Raw genomic sequence first — 17142 nt, 5'->3', positions numbered from 1 at the left:
TTTTGTTGGCTGTAAGAGAGCACAATCATATCCTCTTCTGCTGAGTGGGGCCCTAAACTGACCAGGCACTACAGTGACCACCTTTTGGTGCGGTAATAAAAAACTGAGGTGGTCATAGGAATGCATGTATCGTGGATATTACAACGGCTTCGAATGCAGCTCAGATTTTAGGACTGAAACTATCCGTTTTATACTTGAACTTCTTGTCTGTCTGAGCTCTCCACGAGTAGTGAGCAGATGATCATGAGTGGAGATGAACTGGAGACTTTCTTTAGCTCTTGCATGCTGTGAGAGCTGATATGCTGGACCTTCACCATGACGTGGAAAAACACAGCTGTTTCTACACATCGACCCAAAGGAGTTTCTGGAACGTTCTGGCTGCCCTGAGCTCCACTAATGCAGATCGTCATGCTTGTCAACATCAGAACCATGACTTTGTTTGGCCAATCGATTTAACTTATGACTAAAACTGAAGCCAGAGGCCTTGAGCTAATTAGCGCAAATCTATAAGGAAGTTATTTACACAGCAATTCCAGGAACACGTATGTGGAGTGTGTCCTTGAGGGGACAGCGCTCAATGATCTCCTGAAATGCGTGTTAGCATCATGTTGGGCGGCTGTTTATGTAACCTGTGCGCGACGCCAGCGTTTCAGCATGACACATTTGGCTCTGGCTAGCCTCCAGCTCACATTACAGACTGTAGCTTCAAAAGACTACGGAGGTAAACACACTTATTAAAGCTAAAGTCGCCGCCGCCTGGTAATGATTCCCACTAGCATGGCGTCATATCAGCCGCTCTCAACTTTCTGAGTGCTTGCGCTTTCCTGTCAGATTAGGTGTCTTCTTGGTCTTCTTGTGAAATTTCCACGTTTGACTTTAATTAGAATCAACTAATACAAGCCGTCACCTTCACGCATGTCCAAGTGAAACACGGTGGCCTTTCCTTTATGAGTGCCTTTTAAAATAATAAAAAAAAAACCTCAGAACAGAAATAACAGCTGTGTGTGGCTGGAGCTGTAGGGCAAAGTCATAAGTGTGCGAATCCAAGGACACCGAGAACTACGAGGGCCATAAGTGGGACATTATGCTGGTGCCTGAACTCAGAGAGAGGTTTTAGAGGCTGAGTCATAGAGGAGGAAGAGAGAGATTTTATTTCTAATGCTGTTTATTCCCATATTATGAGAGCATGGGAGAAAGAGAGAGCATGAGAGAGGGAAACAGAGCGGAAAAGAAGGAGAAAAGAAGACCGTGAGAAAGAGAAAGGGAGGCAGAGAGAGAGAGAGGGAGAAAGAGAAAAGAAAGAGAAGAAAAAGAAGAGAGAGAATGAGAGAAGGAAAGAGAGTGATGTAGCAAAAGAAGGGAATGACAGAAGAGAGTGAAAGAGAAGGAAAAGAAGAGAGAGAGAGAGACAGAGAGAAGGAGTGAGAGAGGGAGAGTGGCAAGGAGCAAGAAAGGAAGAGAAAGGAAAGGGAAAGAGAGCAAGAAAACGTGAAGGAGAGAGGGAGAAGGAGGAAGAAAAGGAGAGAGTGAGACAGAGAAAGTGAGAGAAGGAAAAGAAGAGAGAGAGAGAGACAGAGAGAAGGAGTGAGAGAGGGAGAGTGGCAAGGAGCAAGAAAGGAAGAGAAAGGAAAGCGAAAGAGAGCAAGAAAACGTGAAGGAGAGAGGGAGAAGGAGGAAGAAAAGGAGAGAGTGAGGCAGAGAAAGTGAGAGAAGGAAAAGAAGAGAGAGAGAGAGACAGAGAGAAGGAGTGAGAGAGGGAGAGTGGCAAGGAGCAAGAAAGGAAGAGAAAGGAAAGCGAAAGAGAGCAAGCTGGGTGTACACTACATGATGTTTTGCACGATTTTAAGCCTGATTTGTCTCTTGCATCAAATTTTCACAACCTGAAGCAATTTTCCAGGTTGGGAGCTCAACCGGAAGCGACTGACGGCATTGGATTGATCAAAGTGATCGGAGATTCTCCGATATTATTATTGTATATTATTGTGCCTTAACTTCAGGGAACTCCAATTCCCAGAAGCCCTTGGGCTGATTAGGACACACCTACTTAAGGTTGTGGCAAACAGCAGGCCTTTGTCACACCTTTGTAGAGGGGTGACCGGTACTGTACGCAGCCCCGGTGGGTATTTAAACAAAAAGCAAAGAAAAGGAAAAAAATAGAAAAAAAAAATTAAAAAAGAAAAGATGGCTGGAAAAAAACAAAAGAGAGTCCCAAAATGACTCAAAAAGAAAAGACACAAGAAAGCATGAGCTATAAACAGCTCCAAGCCATACAAAAGGTGTTTGCTCTAAGAGCAAACAAGTGAAACATAAAATCATAATTAGAGTGGAAGAGTCTTTTGTTTTCTCATTATCTTTTATTTCACGTAAGCCTTTGAGCTGCTTTCAGCATCTCCTTTCTTTGCCATTTTCCCGCCTTTTTATTTCCGGTTCCTTGAGGTGTTTTACCCATTGGCACCTGTGCTTCGCAGTGGTGCAGTAGTAACCACATAGAGTGTCAATCACTATATCGGTGGTTCAAGCCTGGCACTGGGTCATCTCAATCCCAACGTGCCAAGTTCACATCCCAGTACCTCAGTAAATTTATTTAACACATCTTTGCACTTGGGTCCACCTCCCTGCCGTCCCATCACAAGCTCACTTTCTTGACTATTTCAACTCAGCTGCCAGTTTGTAGTCAAATATTTCTCCAACTCTAACTGTAATATCAATGTTTCTCAATCCCAATTTAATCCCCAGTTTGCACTTTCACTGCACATAAAGGCATAAATAGGTCCAGTAAGTTCAGCGTTGTTTGTGTCGTGATCTCTGAGGAGATCTGGGAGTTTGAATTCTTATTCGCTGCCCAATCTCGTGATATGTGTTTATACTCTGTCTTTGCCTTGTCGTCTAGTGTGAGAACCCTCACGACACAAAGACAAGGAATTCGGTGACAAACTGACGTTAAGCTTGTGATGCTCACCGTTTTAGAAATCTGTTGAGATTTTAAGTCATGTAGTGTACGCCCAGCCTAAAGCATCAAGGTGGAAACATCCAAATCTGGAGCTGTTTTTCTTCCAACATTGTCAGTGAGGTTGTGTTTATTGATGGGTTCATGAACTCAGAAGTGTACAAAGGCATTTTGGATCCAAGCCAGCAAAAATCTCCAAAGAAACTGCTCAAGCGATAACGATCTAAAACATACCAGCCGCCTCTTGAAAGAATCCTGAGCCAAAAATGGTCTGTTTAAAATAAATGCCACTTGGTTTGACATTGTTTTCCAACACAATGAACGTAATACATTTTTAATTATGGCACAAATGTCCAAACACTGGGGCCACTGTATCTGTATACCGCTTCAAATCAGGCCTCCAGCAGTTCTTTCCTCGTTCCTCATTCTTGAACTAGAACAGCTCTACTAACACTTGTCAAAACTCTCACTGCTTCCCACTGCTGTGCTAAGCTTTAGATAGGCACATAAAACTGAAAAAAAAAGTCTGGTCAGCTCACATAGCTCTCTATGATGAGTCCTCCTGCCCTTCTGTCAACACTCCACACTCGCAGTGACGGGCCTGTTTTATTAACCAGCATGCTCAGTGACCCTCTGGACCTCCCGCAGCTCTGAGAGCAGGTGTCGTATGAACACTGTTAGTCTAAATGATTGACCATGTATCTTTGTAAAGGGTGGTCACTTCCTGACCAAGGGCACCCTGCTGGGAGTTTACACAGAGAGAGGAGAAGAATAAAGTTCCACACCTTTAAGCAAGAACAGAAACGCTCTCAAAGGAGCCTTCCATGACTGTACACCTTGAAGTGTGTCTTGAAGTTCATTAAAACAAGCTGAGAAATTCTGTCAAAACAGTAAATGTTCGAGTGAATGTTCAGGTGTTTCATTACCGTCTTCACAGAGATTGAGTTTGGATAGGTTCCTCCCGTCATAGCCCTCCTCATAGAACGAGCCATTGTCTCGCTCCTCGTAAGTGCTCAGGTACATCGCCTTGTTCTCCATTCAGGACCTGAACAGGACAGAATAATTGAGGACATGAAGCAGGACAGAAGATACTTCAGAATTCAGAACTGTCATGCAGGACCTGGAGCTCAGAAATGTTTAGGTACATCATGCAAGACATGAAGCAGGGCATAAGCATTCAGAACTGTCAATCAGGACCTGGAGCAGGATATAAACATTCGTAATGATCAACAAAGACCTAAACAGGAAAGAAACAAGCAGGACATGAAGAAGGGCATTAACATTCAGACCTGTCATTCAGGAGATGAAGCAGGACATAAACATTCAGAACTGTTGCTCAGAACATGAAGCAGGAACATAAACACTCAGACTTGTCACTAAAGACATGAAGCAGGACATAAACATTCAGACCTGTCATTCAGGAGATGAAGCAGGACATAAACATTCAGAACTGTTGCTCAGAACATGAAGCAGGAACATAAACACTCAGACTTGTCATTAAAGTCATGAAGCAGGACATAAACATTCAGAACTGTCGCTCAGAACATGAAACAGGGCAAAAACATTCAGAACTGTCATTGAAGACATGAAGCAGGACATAAACATTCAGAACTGTCTCTTTCGGGACATCAAGCAGGACAGAAACTTTCAGACCTGCATCATACTACAAAGTCTTTAAACATCCTTCTCAGGTGCAACAATTTACGAGTCTACATGTGTTCAATGTTGAAATGCAGAACCGTGAGGGGCCTCTCTTGTAAAAAGTCTTATTTTTTAAGAGCGCAACAACCATGTAAACTGTGTGTTTAGCCAAGATAAAGAGTTAAACCATGTTATTCAAGTTAGAGTCTTTAAACTTTAAAAAGACACTCGAGAACTGACGCACATAACAGTCTGCCTTTAGCCCTCTGGCGTCAGAAACACATTAAGATGCTTGTTTTCGACGCACCTCTTATCCAAATCTTTGGCTAAAGTGACATAGCCATGTTGAAAGTGTTCACTGCTGCCAGACTAGCATAATGACAATCAGACTCATGAATGTTTGGCACAGAGTGCTGTTACAGTACCAGTAAACACTTTGCGAGGTGATGCCATACTCAAACAAGCAAGCGAGGTTGAGATTTTCATGATTCATTGCCTTGTGTTGGGGTGTTTTGGATGGAGGGATTGGACATGAATCATGTCCACTGGCTTTAAAAACCCAAAACAACATGATGAACGGCAACCCAGAACACTCAAAGCTAGCTTAAATGTTCCAATAAAATGTTTCGGGCTCTCACAGAGTGATCCAGAGATTTTTGTAGGAGCCTGTAAGTGGCTTTTCCTCTGAGAGACTTCTTGAATGTTTGGTCTGGGGGTTTGTACTGAACAAACCAAACGTCCACATTTGCAGGGCACATTGACAAGATACAGGTTACCCACAGGCAAATATGCAGCTCTGTAGTGTATTTGGGCATATATTCTGTTTTGTTTCCTTTGCAGGGATCATATGTCTCCCGAAACATAGGAAACCATGAATATTTCCTTGAAAGGACTTTATGTTGGTCCTTTATAGGCCTGGGCCCTATGAAGGTTAACTGAGTTACCAAGTATTGGTAAAAACTAATTTGTTGTTCCACTTAATTTATTTAATGTAAGCGTAGCAAGGCACTAGTATTCCCTCACAGGTATATGATTTTAAGGTTTAAATTTGTTGGGCAATGTGATATCCTGCACTAACACCACATGTATTCTACACAACACAGATGAGATTGCTCAAGAAATGCAGCTGTTGAGCTGCACTGGTTGAACGCGCTTGGTGCTGCAGCCAGACATCCTTGTACAAAAAGCTGCCTATAGCACAGTATACATTTAAAGATATCTTTAGTCCACAACATCAGACGAAAGGGCCTCAGACGCAGAGGCATTAGGCTAAGCAGCAACAGACTATAAGATTATTTTGGCTTTTACAATTGCTAGATTAATTACACCTTTATAGCTGAATTAAAGAAGACAATAAACAACTAAATTTACTGAACTGTTCTACCATTATGTTCCTTTATGTAACAAAACTTAAGCTCCACCTCACTTCCACTTCTGCTTCGGTATTAGGGACCGTCTCAAAGTTACCAGAACAAAAAGTGTACAAACTCTTTGTGGAAATTAAAAAATATATAAGTAAAGGAATCCCTGGTTTAACTTTTTACTTCACTTACAATTTATATATATACAAAATCCTTATAAGGGGATAATGTAACCCATCACACCTCATACCCTGAAATGTAAACCTATGTTTGGGAAAGCTAACAAGTATGAGAAATAATTGTGGTCTGCATAAAAATCAGCCCAAGTAATAGTCTTACAGGACTTCTGGTGCTGGATTCGCTGCGAACAGGGTATGTTTATAGTTGTATTTATGCCTGTAGGTGTTTTTTGTATATATTCTTCTTTTAATATCACGTCACCCTTATTATTATAACTGTCCTGTCTTGTGTTATTGGCTCCTACATTTCCTTTAAGATCTGTACTCTTCCAAAGTCTGGAGTAGCCAATAACACAAGCAAAACAAGGTAGCTAGCAAAACATTTTTGTAAGCTAACAGGATTTTTTCTATGCAAAAGGTTCATCATTACTTTTCCGCTTTTTGTCCATACTAACTTATGTTACACTGGTGGGTTAAAACAAGGCTTGATGTCTGTCAGGGAGCATTCACAAGATGCATCATTACCATCTACTGAGCTCTTCCTTTACAAGGCATTGGATTTGTTTAGAAATGTCAAATTCAGTATGCTCCCACCCTAATATGTCTATGTTCCCACCAACATGTCACCCAGATTTTTTTTCGTGGTTGTCTCCAGACCATTCTCATTAAGAGATTATAACAAGACTACTCAACCTTCCTGCAATTAGGCAACTGGTATAACTGTAAGAAGCCTGATTATTATTAGACTTTTTTAATTCATTGTGTAAGTCTGTACTTCTGTTCTGAATTCTTTCTTGGTCACTGAACTACGATAAGGATTTTGTGCATATATTGGTACAGCAATATTTAGTTCTACTGAAAACTCATAAAAGACAGTAAACACAAGGGTGAATGGATGGAGCATGACTATCAAATTAACCCTAAATGGCCCTAGAATCACCCAAGTCAGCACAAACACACATACAGTATACTGAGCCTGATGGTCAGCCTGTGTGTCACACAGCATGTGGCTCAGTCATGACCGCACAATGCAGAAATGCTCCTACTGTACTACTCCCCAGCAGTACTGCCATCTAGTGCCATATATCAGAGAAAAACAGGGAAAAATAAAGAGAGAGAGGGAGGCAGAGCGAAAGAGGCAAAACAGAGCAGCTGTCAGTGAGATGAAGCTCTCCACATTCCAGCACTCCAATAAAGAGTGTCCTGTTCCTCCTCAGAGCCACTGCCCTACAGGCTGATCACACTGTGTTCATCACTCGCCTGCTGTCAACACGCAGGGCAGTGAGAGGCCTGCTCCAAAAACCTGCTACTACATGCAGTTTTTATTGAGTAAATCCACCATTGATGGTGATGCGAGCAATTTCTGAGAACATTTGGGCCAGTTTGAGCAATGTGTACCATCAGACCTGCTGGCTCTTCTGAAAAGCCACTTGGGAAAGAAAAGCAGGAGCTGAGGACTTTTCTTCAAGCTCCAGTACACGGCACCATTAAATTCATAACGAAGCACAAAGTCACATAAACTGTGCAAAGTGTGACACGATCTGACTCAAGCCTGTGACAAACCACAATGGAAAGGCTTTATAACCTCCTCCACAGTCGGGGTGGGCAATAGGGCAAACATGTAATATCACCAGAACTCCAGGAGTTCCAGGAGTAAAAGCTGAGACAGAACAGTGTTCCAGCTCAGTTCTCGAAAACCTTGGTAACTATTTTTATAAGAATACTGTGTACAGTTGTTTTGCTCTGTTCTGAAGTCAGTGCATGAAGCAATGTGTCTGGCGAATGCACCTCAAGTTTAGCCTGCAGCCCATTTTGGTCAATGAAAAGTGATGGCGCTACAGCATCGTCCACCCACCCTTACTTCATGGTAATGACTTCCAATACGCCTTGTGTTTTAAACATCAAGGCAGCCAAGAAACTCCAAAATCTGTAGTGAAAGCAGTGTTTTCAAGTTTTCTTTAAGCCTCAGTGGCATTCATTCGGAAATGTAATCTACTCAGTGTGGTTACCATTAGCTGATGCTTCATGTGTTTCGGTTTAAAATGTCCACTCTAATTTAGCATGATAATAAATGTGACTCAAATATGAGGTAGCATAATGACTGATTAGAGGAGGTTGGAGGAGGTTTGAGGAGGTTTCAGTGGGAAACAAACTGTTTCAAAGTCTGAAGATAACCTTGTATCTTCATTTTTGTCGTTTTCCAGTTTTTGACATAATTGGACAATGCCTGTTGTCCTTTATATTGTCTATAAATTTCATGAAGAATGGACCAAAATAAATGGCCCAAAATGATTAGGAAACAATTCTGGTTCCATTGACTTACTAAGTCAAAGTCAAAGTCAAAGTTACCATTTTGGAGAGTCAAGATTTTCTTTCCGACAACAGCAATATAAAGTTTGTAATGAATCTCTGGACAGAGAATGAGATGTATTTGCACTAATCACTTAAAAGTTTGCTGGCAACATGTAGAATTTGAGTGTTTTGGTCTTCTTAAAGTCAGACTCTTGATGTAAGGCAAAGCTTTTAGGAAAACAGTAAAGCTGTCAGCTCTTGAAATGTCCTGTTAATTTTAATGCATGTTAAGCATTTAGTGGTTGATTACAAAAATTGATGAATGGAAAAGTCATTTTAAGTTGTTTTTCAATGTGAAAATGTACCAGAAACAAGCATTTATAGGTGAAAAAACATGGCCATATCCAACCCCTGGCTAATTTTCCAACCTGGGAATTTCACAATACGTGAAGACAATTACACAATACACATTATGCAATATTTCATTTTTCTGAGGTTTTATAGGTTGCAACAGTGTAATGACATATGTGATCATTTATCATGATGCTATAAAATACTGTTGTGTTCCCCATCCCGTCTCCTAACTGTAACATAATAATAGCTTTTAATCTCAAAAAGAAATGCAAAAATTTTGGACATTTTGAAACCTGAGCACCTTTATTAAACACTTGATATTCCTTATTATAACACTCTCCTGTAAACTGTTCCATTTTTCTGTTTCCAGTGATAATCGTGGTTATAAATGCACACATTTTAGTGGTGTAGCTTAGCACTGGATAAACATTCTGCTCTTCCAGAACACAGTAACTGGAAGTGTAAATTGCTGGCTTGTTGTTCTAGAGTAGAGGTTGCAACCCGATTGTTAAGAAGATCCATTTTGTCCTTCCTACAGAAATCAATACGCCCTGGTAGCCACATTTTATGGCCATTTATTGAAGTAACGTTTCACCATCGTGGCTGTAAATATGTCCCAATATGTGCTAATATCCCAGTGCAGACTAGAAAAACAATATTAAAAAAATCAGACTTACTTTGCTCTGCTTTAAGCTTAAGCTCAGTTATAGCCGCTTTTCCCGCATCTCTAGCAGGAAACTTTATCGCAAAAGCAGAACTGTTTCTTGTAAAAAGTCCCTCAACGTTTGCTTTTTTAAGAGGCTGTAATCAGCTCGTCAATTTTCCCTGTTCCACCTTAAACGGTGCCTGAAGTGCCAGAACTGCTGCTCCATTTAAGGTGGAATGGAAAAATTTAAACAAGAAGGTGGCAAAAGAGGAGCAGACTTCAGCTTTGTAACCTTTTAGTGTTTGACAGTTTCTCACTGCAAACTAAACGTATCAGGAAACCAGCTGGAGTGATTATAAATGCAAGTAAGTCCATTCGTCTCCAGATTATCGATGTTCGTCTTAAATCTTTCTCTTTGCCTTTTTGTTAGCTACTAACTAAGAGAAACTGTAGCTGTAGTGACCAGCAGTCTGTGCATCAACCTTCAGGGTTAAAGGCTGATGATTTAGCAGTTATAGAGTCCAGCGTTTAAGACCGTTTATGGTTAAAACTGTGTTGAATGATCAGTAGAGTTTTATTGTACTGCACGCTAGGATTATTTTATTTTTACCTAAAAAGCAACTTTCTGCTGAATCGGGTACGATTCCGATTTTATCGTGCATCCCTAGTTGGTGCCTATGTTGCCTCTAGAAGGCATAACAGTTTAATTAGACCTAACACTTCTAGACACAACACCTTTAACATAGACTGACTGGTCTGGGCATTTACATCACTGCCCTGCCTGTAAGCATTTAATGAAAAAGAAGTTTATAAACCTCATTTTCCTGTAAGCATTTGAAGGGAGCACTGGTGTCTCTGTGGAAATAGAGCCTCTCTTGGCCAAATGGGAAAACAGTGCTGTGATTACTCTCCTGCTTGAGTGGCCCTTAATAAAAGTGCAGCACCGTCCTTCAAGAAGAAGATGGGCGGGGAGGGGGACTGTTTATTGAAGTCATTAAAAAATGCTTCATCACTGGCTTTTTCATTAAGTGTTGTGAGTGTCCGGTGACATTTAGGTGGCCGGTGCCTCACACACATACATACACAGGGTTCTAGGAAACAGGGGCTACAGCCAAACACTATGTGAACAACAAGACCCTGAAAAAGCACAAAGGCTTCAGGACAGTAGTTGATGACGTTGTGCTCAACCTCTCAGACAAGCCCTGCATTTCAGGGAGCATCCGTGGGTTTTTGTTGAGGCAAAAGTGTGCAGAGTGGGTGTTTCCAGGGTGAGGAGGTAAAGAAAACACTAGAGTTGTCCTCTCTTGCTGAAACAAGGTCATGCCAAGACTGAAAATGTTCCAGGAATCTTCAAAGACAGGACACCCTTAGCCTCCGCAATAACAATGATGGTCTAGGGTGGTGACTCCCAATCCTCCTGGTCTTGGAGTACCCTTGATTTGCCTATTTCCCTAATCCAAAAAACCTGCATTAGGTTGCATCAGGTTTGCATAAATCTTCAATAACGATTGCTTGTAAAGTCTTTACTGTGTCCTTACTTAGCACCAATTAGTTTCAGACAATGGACCTTACTGACCAACATGACCAAAGGTTTTTCCTAAATTAGTTCTTGAAAAAGGTCCTAAGAAAAAGTGTACATCAGATTCATGATGTGTTCTTAAATCACAGCATTGTTTGCACCTTCATGCTCCTAAAACAGTGATGAATGTCAGAATCTTGGTGAAAATTGTGTAAGAGGGTTTTAAGAAGAAATTTATTTGTTAGAATGAGGCCCAATGTTTTTATCAAGTTCAGATGTGCTACAAGTTCATAAGAAAAGTCTTCATTAATCTCATTTAGTCTCACTGAACTACAGCTTTGGATGTTGGTTAGGATCTCACTGAACTGGAGCTATGGATGTTTGTTAGGGTCTCACTGAACTGGAGCTATGGATGTTGGTTAGGGTCTCACTGAACTGGAGCTATGGATGTTGGTTAGGGTCTCACTGAACTGGAGCTATGGATGTTGGTTAGGGTCTCACTGAACTGGAGCTATGGATGTTTGTTAGGGTCTCACTGAACTGGAGCTATGGATGTTGGTTAGGGTCTCACTGAACTAGAGCTATGGATGTTGGTTAGGGTCTCACTGAACTGGAGCTATGGATGTTGGTTAGGGTCTCACTGAACTGGAGCTATGGATGTTGGTTAGGGTCTCACTGAACTGGAGCTATGGATGTTGGTTAGGGTCTCACTGAACTGGAGCTATGGATGTTGGTTAGGGTCTCACTGAACTGGAGCTATGGATGTTGGTTAGGGTCTCACTGAACTGGAGCTATGGATGTTTGTTAGGGTCTCACTGAACTGGAGCTATGGATGTTGGTTAGGGTCTCACTGAACTGGAGCTATGGATGTTTGTTAGGGTCTCACTGAACTGGAGCTATGGATGTTGGTTAGGGTCTCACTGAACTGGAGCTATGGATGTTTGTTAGGGTCTCACTGAACTGGAGCTATGGATGTTGGTTAGGGTCTCACTGAACTAGAGCTATGGATGTTGGTTAGGGTCTCACTGAACTGGAGCTATGGATGTTGGTTAGGGTCTCACTGAACTGGAGCTATGGATGTTGGTTAGGGTCTCACTGAACTGGAGCTATGGATGTTGGTTAGGGTCTCACTGAACTAGAGCTATGGATGTTGGTTAGGGTCTCACTGAACTGGAGCTATGGATGTTGGTTAGGGTCTCACTGAACTGGAGTTGTGGACATTCGCTAGGGTTTCACTGAACTGGAGCTATGGATGTTGGTTAGGGTCTCACTGAACTGGAGCTATAGATGATAGCCAGGGTCTCACTGACCTGGAGCTATAGATGATAGCCAGGGTCTCACTGACCTGGAGCTATGGATGTTAGCCAGGGTCTAACTGGTCTAACCATAGTTCTAAAAGCTCCCTTGCAGAAAGTTATTACATGAAGGGGAAAATGCTGCCTGAGACTTTTTTTTCTGTCAGTTTTCAAAGCAGATTTTGGTGAATACATATATATACATATATACATATATATATATATATATATATATATATATATATATATATACATACACACAGTCCCCCAAAACAGATTTTCCTCAGATTTACCAATATTTTATTATCACTGACACTTCATGTAAAAAGTCAGAAGACACGTGCAGGTTCACCGGTCATTTTGGATAGTAAATAAAATATATTTGCATTGTAAATAACAAGACCCCTGGTTCCTGTCACCATCACTGTATGGGAATAAGAGTTGGTGAGTTTCTCTACAGCGCACCATTTCACATCAAGCCACCCTGAATGTGTTTTGAAAAATCGGTGGAAATCTCATTTGATTCCAAAGCAGCCGAACCACAGAACTGAGAATGTGCTCTAATATACGAGCAGTCTGTTCTACTTGGCCATGTAAAGTTCCATTAATGACATCATTGCTCAGTGCGATCCGATTCTCCTGGCTCTGGAGTGGCAACAAGGAGCGCTCCCTCTCTGCTCTGGAGCGGTCAACACAAAGCTTCCCTAATCGACTTCTTTAGTCCTCTGGAAGGAGAACCGCTGGGTTACTGGGCCTGCTGGCTGCAGCAAAAACACGGGGTTGCACTTCCTGTGCATGCGTGCTTGTTTGTTTGTTTGTGCAAGGCAAGCAGTGGCCTCTGTCTTCCTGTGTGCGACCGCGTAGCTGTGTCAGTGCATGTATGTGCGTGTGTTCTCGTTTCTTTCTGTAAGCAAAAAAAGCAAGCCAGCGCATTAACACACTGACACACTTCCGTGGCCCTGTCTTTCCATCCTGCGGGTCACTCTCTCTCACACATGACCGGCGTTGCGCAACCCCAGCATGTGATGGACAGACAGGACTGAATGCAGAACGCTATCGACCTTAAAATAGAAACGAAGCAGTAATGCTGACCAAATTAAATTTAATATTTCAATATCTGTAAAACAAACGCCCAATGTTTAAAGCAGAGGTGCCCACATTTTTGGGATTTCGTGGTGGGCTGAGGGCCAAAAAGACAATAATATTCAAATAATGGTTTCAAATTGAGTGTAACTATAACACACACTATACTTTGTAGTTAAAAAGAAGAATGAAGGGTATAGTTAATATAGCATAACAAATCTGTTCCCTCTGTTGTCCAGTCATTCTGTATCAGTGGTCACCCACCGTGGTCCTGAAGATTCACCTTCCTGCAGATTCCAGTTCGAGCTCCAATCTGCCACACCTGCTCTAATGAACTTGCCTAGAAGTGTGTGATCAGATGCACTAGTGTGAGAGAAGAGGGGCACAGCATGTTGCCTAAACTCTGCAAGATATTCGATCTCTAGGAGGGAGTGGGGTGGGGTGAGGTGGGGTGTGGGTTGCGACCACCGTTCCCTTGTGGTACAAGGGTTTCTCGACCTTTTTAACAGTGTGGATACACCACAGCCCGCCATGGTTTTGACAGACCACTATTGAGTAGGGGGGTTTTGGAGGGCATGTCAGTTCACTTTTGTTCTTCTTCTTGTCTTTGATGCTTTTCATCTACGTTTACAGTAAAAAAAGTTTCTTATTGTTGTCAATTTCTTTGTTTTTGACTTCTTCACTGGGCTGAAAGCGACCAATAACACCCCACATGCATGCACAAGGCTGAACCTTTCCTGTAAGTGATTTTTTTTTTTTAACTTTTAGTTTTACTTTATAACATCAGTATTTTTATGTGATATAATTAAAGACTGTCTGGGACTATTAAGACTGAAACGAATGCTTCATCTCATCAATACATTCACAGAACGTCCGGCAGCGCTAAATTTGATTTGGGATCAATAAAGTGTCTATCTATCTATCTATCTATCTATCTATCTATCTATCTATCTATCTATCTATCTATGACAAACTCAAGTGAAAGTGCTCCTATAGTAACAGTAAACATTCCCCGCTTCCCCGAATTCGGTATAACAAAGTTCACCTTCGCGATAACCGTTACGGAGCGATACACCGTGCAGCCCTGCGGGATCGCGCAGTCAGAGATGCGGTTCACCGCTGGAGCTGCGCAGGTGAACTAAGCGAAAACAAGAGCAAAGCTGCGACTAAAACGTTAAAAGAAGACAGAGGGTCTCTCACGAGTCCACAGTCACCCACCTTGAGGGGTTTCCAGCTGTGAAGATGCTCAAAATGTCCAAAACATCACTCTGCTCTGCTCTCCTGTAGCCTGCTCAATGACACAGCCGCAAGCAGCTCCGCGACTTCTCACTCAGTTCTTCTCGCCAGAGAGAGAGAGAGAGAGGGAGAGAGAGAGAGAGAGAGAGAGAGAGAGAGAGAGGTAGAGATATTAAAGCCTCCTGTTGTTTGGTCTCCTCTGATGCCCGGCCAGTCGAAAAGTCCGCCTTCAAAACTCCACCATCCATGTGACGTTATCCACTCGTTTGAGGCTGTGCTGTGTAAACACGGCGGACCGTCCTCACCTCCTCACATGACCACTTCAATCACCTCCCCACATCCTCACCTCCCACTGGATCAGCTCGCAGGTCCACTGCTCTCCGGCGGAGTACCGCAAACTCAGGGCCGGGAGTTCAGAAAGTTTGGGCTTGTTGTTTGGAGGCGTGCGCCCTCTAGTGGAGATGAGGCGCCACTGCAGAGCAGAGGAACATCAGAACAACACGGAAAACTCTTGGTGAGTCACCAAGAACAGACCAGACAAGCACACAGCCCGTTAATAAATATGTAACTAATGGAAAAATATAAAATAAAAATCTAAATAATATAAAAAAAATAGTCAATGTGAATATCTGGGTCATTCTCCATTTGGAGGGGAAACCACTTCACCAAGGTTGCAGACCTTAAAAAGAAGCTTATAGTATAAGGTCTAAAAGTCACTATGTACATTTACACAGTTGACCCTAAAATGAAATAGTATTTCTTCTCCTTATGATTATGATTCTCTGATTTATCTGAGAAGCCATTTTTAATATAAAACAATATTTTTAAGAGGTTCAACTTGGGTCATGTTTACTGTTTATATCATTAACATTATATGCTACATTTAAACATGGTGTATTTTATTAAAAAAATGAATAAAAACACATTTGCCCCCAAGATTGCGGTCACTGGTGTTGTCAGGACTCTTATGGCTGGGTCATTTTAACACAGTATTTTTCGCTCTCTTGAACTGCTTCCTTGAGTCAAAGCTCATCAGCGAGGAAGCAGCTCAATTCATGAGAAGACAGATTGAATTTCAATCATTCAGATTGAATTGAATTCAGATTCATGCTGGAGCCTATCCCAGCATGTATATATATATATATATATATATATATATATATATATGCACACACACACACACACACACACACACACACACACACACACACACACACACACACACACACACACACACATATATATATATATATATATATGTGTGTGTGTGTGTGTGTGATTTATTATCATAATATAACTTTTTGATGTACTCAGAATATTGACTTATTTTCTAATATTATGTATTTTCTAACTTTTTGAAATGTAATAACTAATTATTATAATGTCATTCTTTGACATATTATTTAGAGAAAATAACTATTGATTTCATCATACATCAAAATAAGTCATTAGGAATATTATGTAAAAATGGGAGAAAATGACTCATTATTTTGTCATGACTCAAACTTTTGTGAAAACTTTCACAGATGATGTTTTACTGGCACGAATTAATTTCCCTGCAGTTCTACTTTTTGTGGGAATTTAGTTGTTTGGCATCTTGTTATTGTCTGTTATGCATAAACTCTGTTGTCTGTGGCAGCTCTTTCTGATTTACTGTTTATTGCATTATATTACTTTGCATTATGTTGGGTAATTAAGACGCTGACAAAAAACTGACACAGAGATCCAAAACTAGACTGTCCACATGGAGACCGTCCTGTCTGAGTGATCATAGCCTGACCACTTTTGGAAGTAATGTTTGAGAGCTGAGAACAGAGTAAACACAGACCAGGGAAAACACAAACCCAGTGCTCCCTCTTGAGATGCTACAGCTGATACTGAATCAACCATCACCGATTAAAAAGAGGCATGAAAAGAGCTAAACAGACCATCTGATAAGCGCTTGAAAGCAGCTTCATGGGTGATACGAGGAACAGCCTTTGGGTCATAGAGCGTCCCACTCTGGAGACAGCTTGCTCCTCCTCATGCCTCTACATGCTCAGCTCACGCCTCCACCTGCTCCAGGCATGTGTGAGAGCGCATTCCACAGGGGGTGGCCAAGAGAGAGAGAGGGAGGGAGGAAAGAGAAGGAGAGAGACAAGCAATGAATTATCATCCAGGCTTGCAAGAGGTTTTAAAGTTCACATCTGCAGGAGAACTGCAAGGTAGGTGATACTGTATTAAAGGCCGAAAGGTCGGTTTCCAGGGCCTAGGTTAAAAAGATGGTTCTTCAAAGGTTCTTTAGTTGTTTTATATAGAACTATATAGAATTTGCATGCTTACAGGGTTCTTTGCATGGTGAAACTTCTTCGGATTGAAGGAGAACGTGTTGCATGTGATTCTTCACATAACATTTAAAGTGCTATATAAAAGCCTTTTCATAAAAGTTCTATATAGAGCCATATACAACACTTTCAGCAGTCTAAAGAACCTTCACCATGCAAAGAACCCTTTAAGCAGGCAAATTGTTATTTGAGTGTTCATGGTTCTATCTAGAACCCATGCCTTTACTAAAGAACCTTTGAAGAACTCTTTAGGCATGCAGATGTT

General features: G+C 41.5%; 1 protein-coding gene across 2 annotated transcripts in view; it reads right to left on the bottom strand.

The window, feature by feature from the left end:
* Positions 1-14891, bottom strand: part of scara5 (scavenger receptor class A, member 5 (putative)) — a 104059-nt gene extending 89168 nt beyond the window's left edge. For both annotated transcript variants that reach the window (XM_037537726.1, XM_037537727.1), the window contains exons 1-2: positions 14536-14891; positions 3874-3992 (exon numbers count right to left, since the gene is read on the bottom strand). In XM_037537726.1, coding sequence (XP_037393623.1) covers positions 3874-3985 — 112 coding nt within the window. In that variant the 5' untranslated portion in view covers positions 3986-3992; positions 14536-14891. The remainder of the gene's footprint in view (positions 1-3873; positions 3993-14535) is intronic.
* Positions 14892-17142: the final 2251 nt, after the last annotated feature.

The sequence above is a fragment of the Pygocentrus nattereri genome, chromosome 4 (genome assembly GCF_015220715.1).
Source record: "Pygocentrus nattereri isolate fPygNat1 chromosome 4, fPygNat1.pri, whole genome shotgun sequence".
NCBI classification, from domain to species: Eukaryota; Metazoa; Chordata; class Actinopteri; order Characiformes; family Serrasalmidae; genus Pygocentrus; species Pygocentrus nattereri.
The sequence above is the reverse complement of the archived record's forward strand: the minus strand, read 5'-3'. Positions and strand labels throughout refer to the sequence as shown.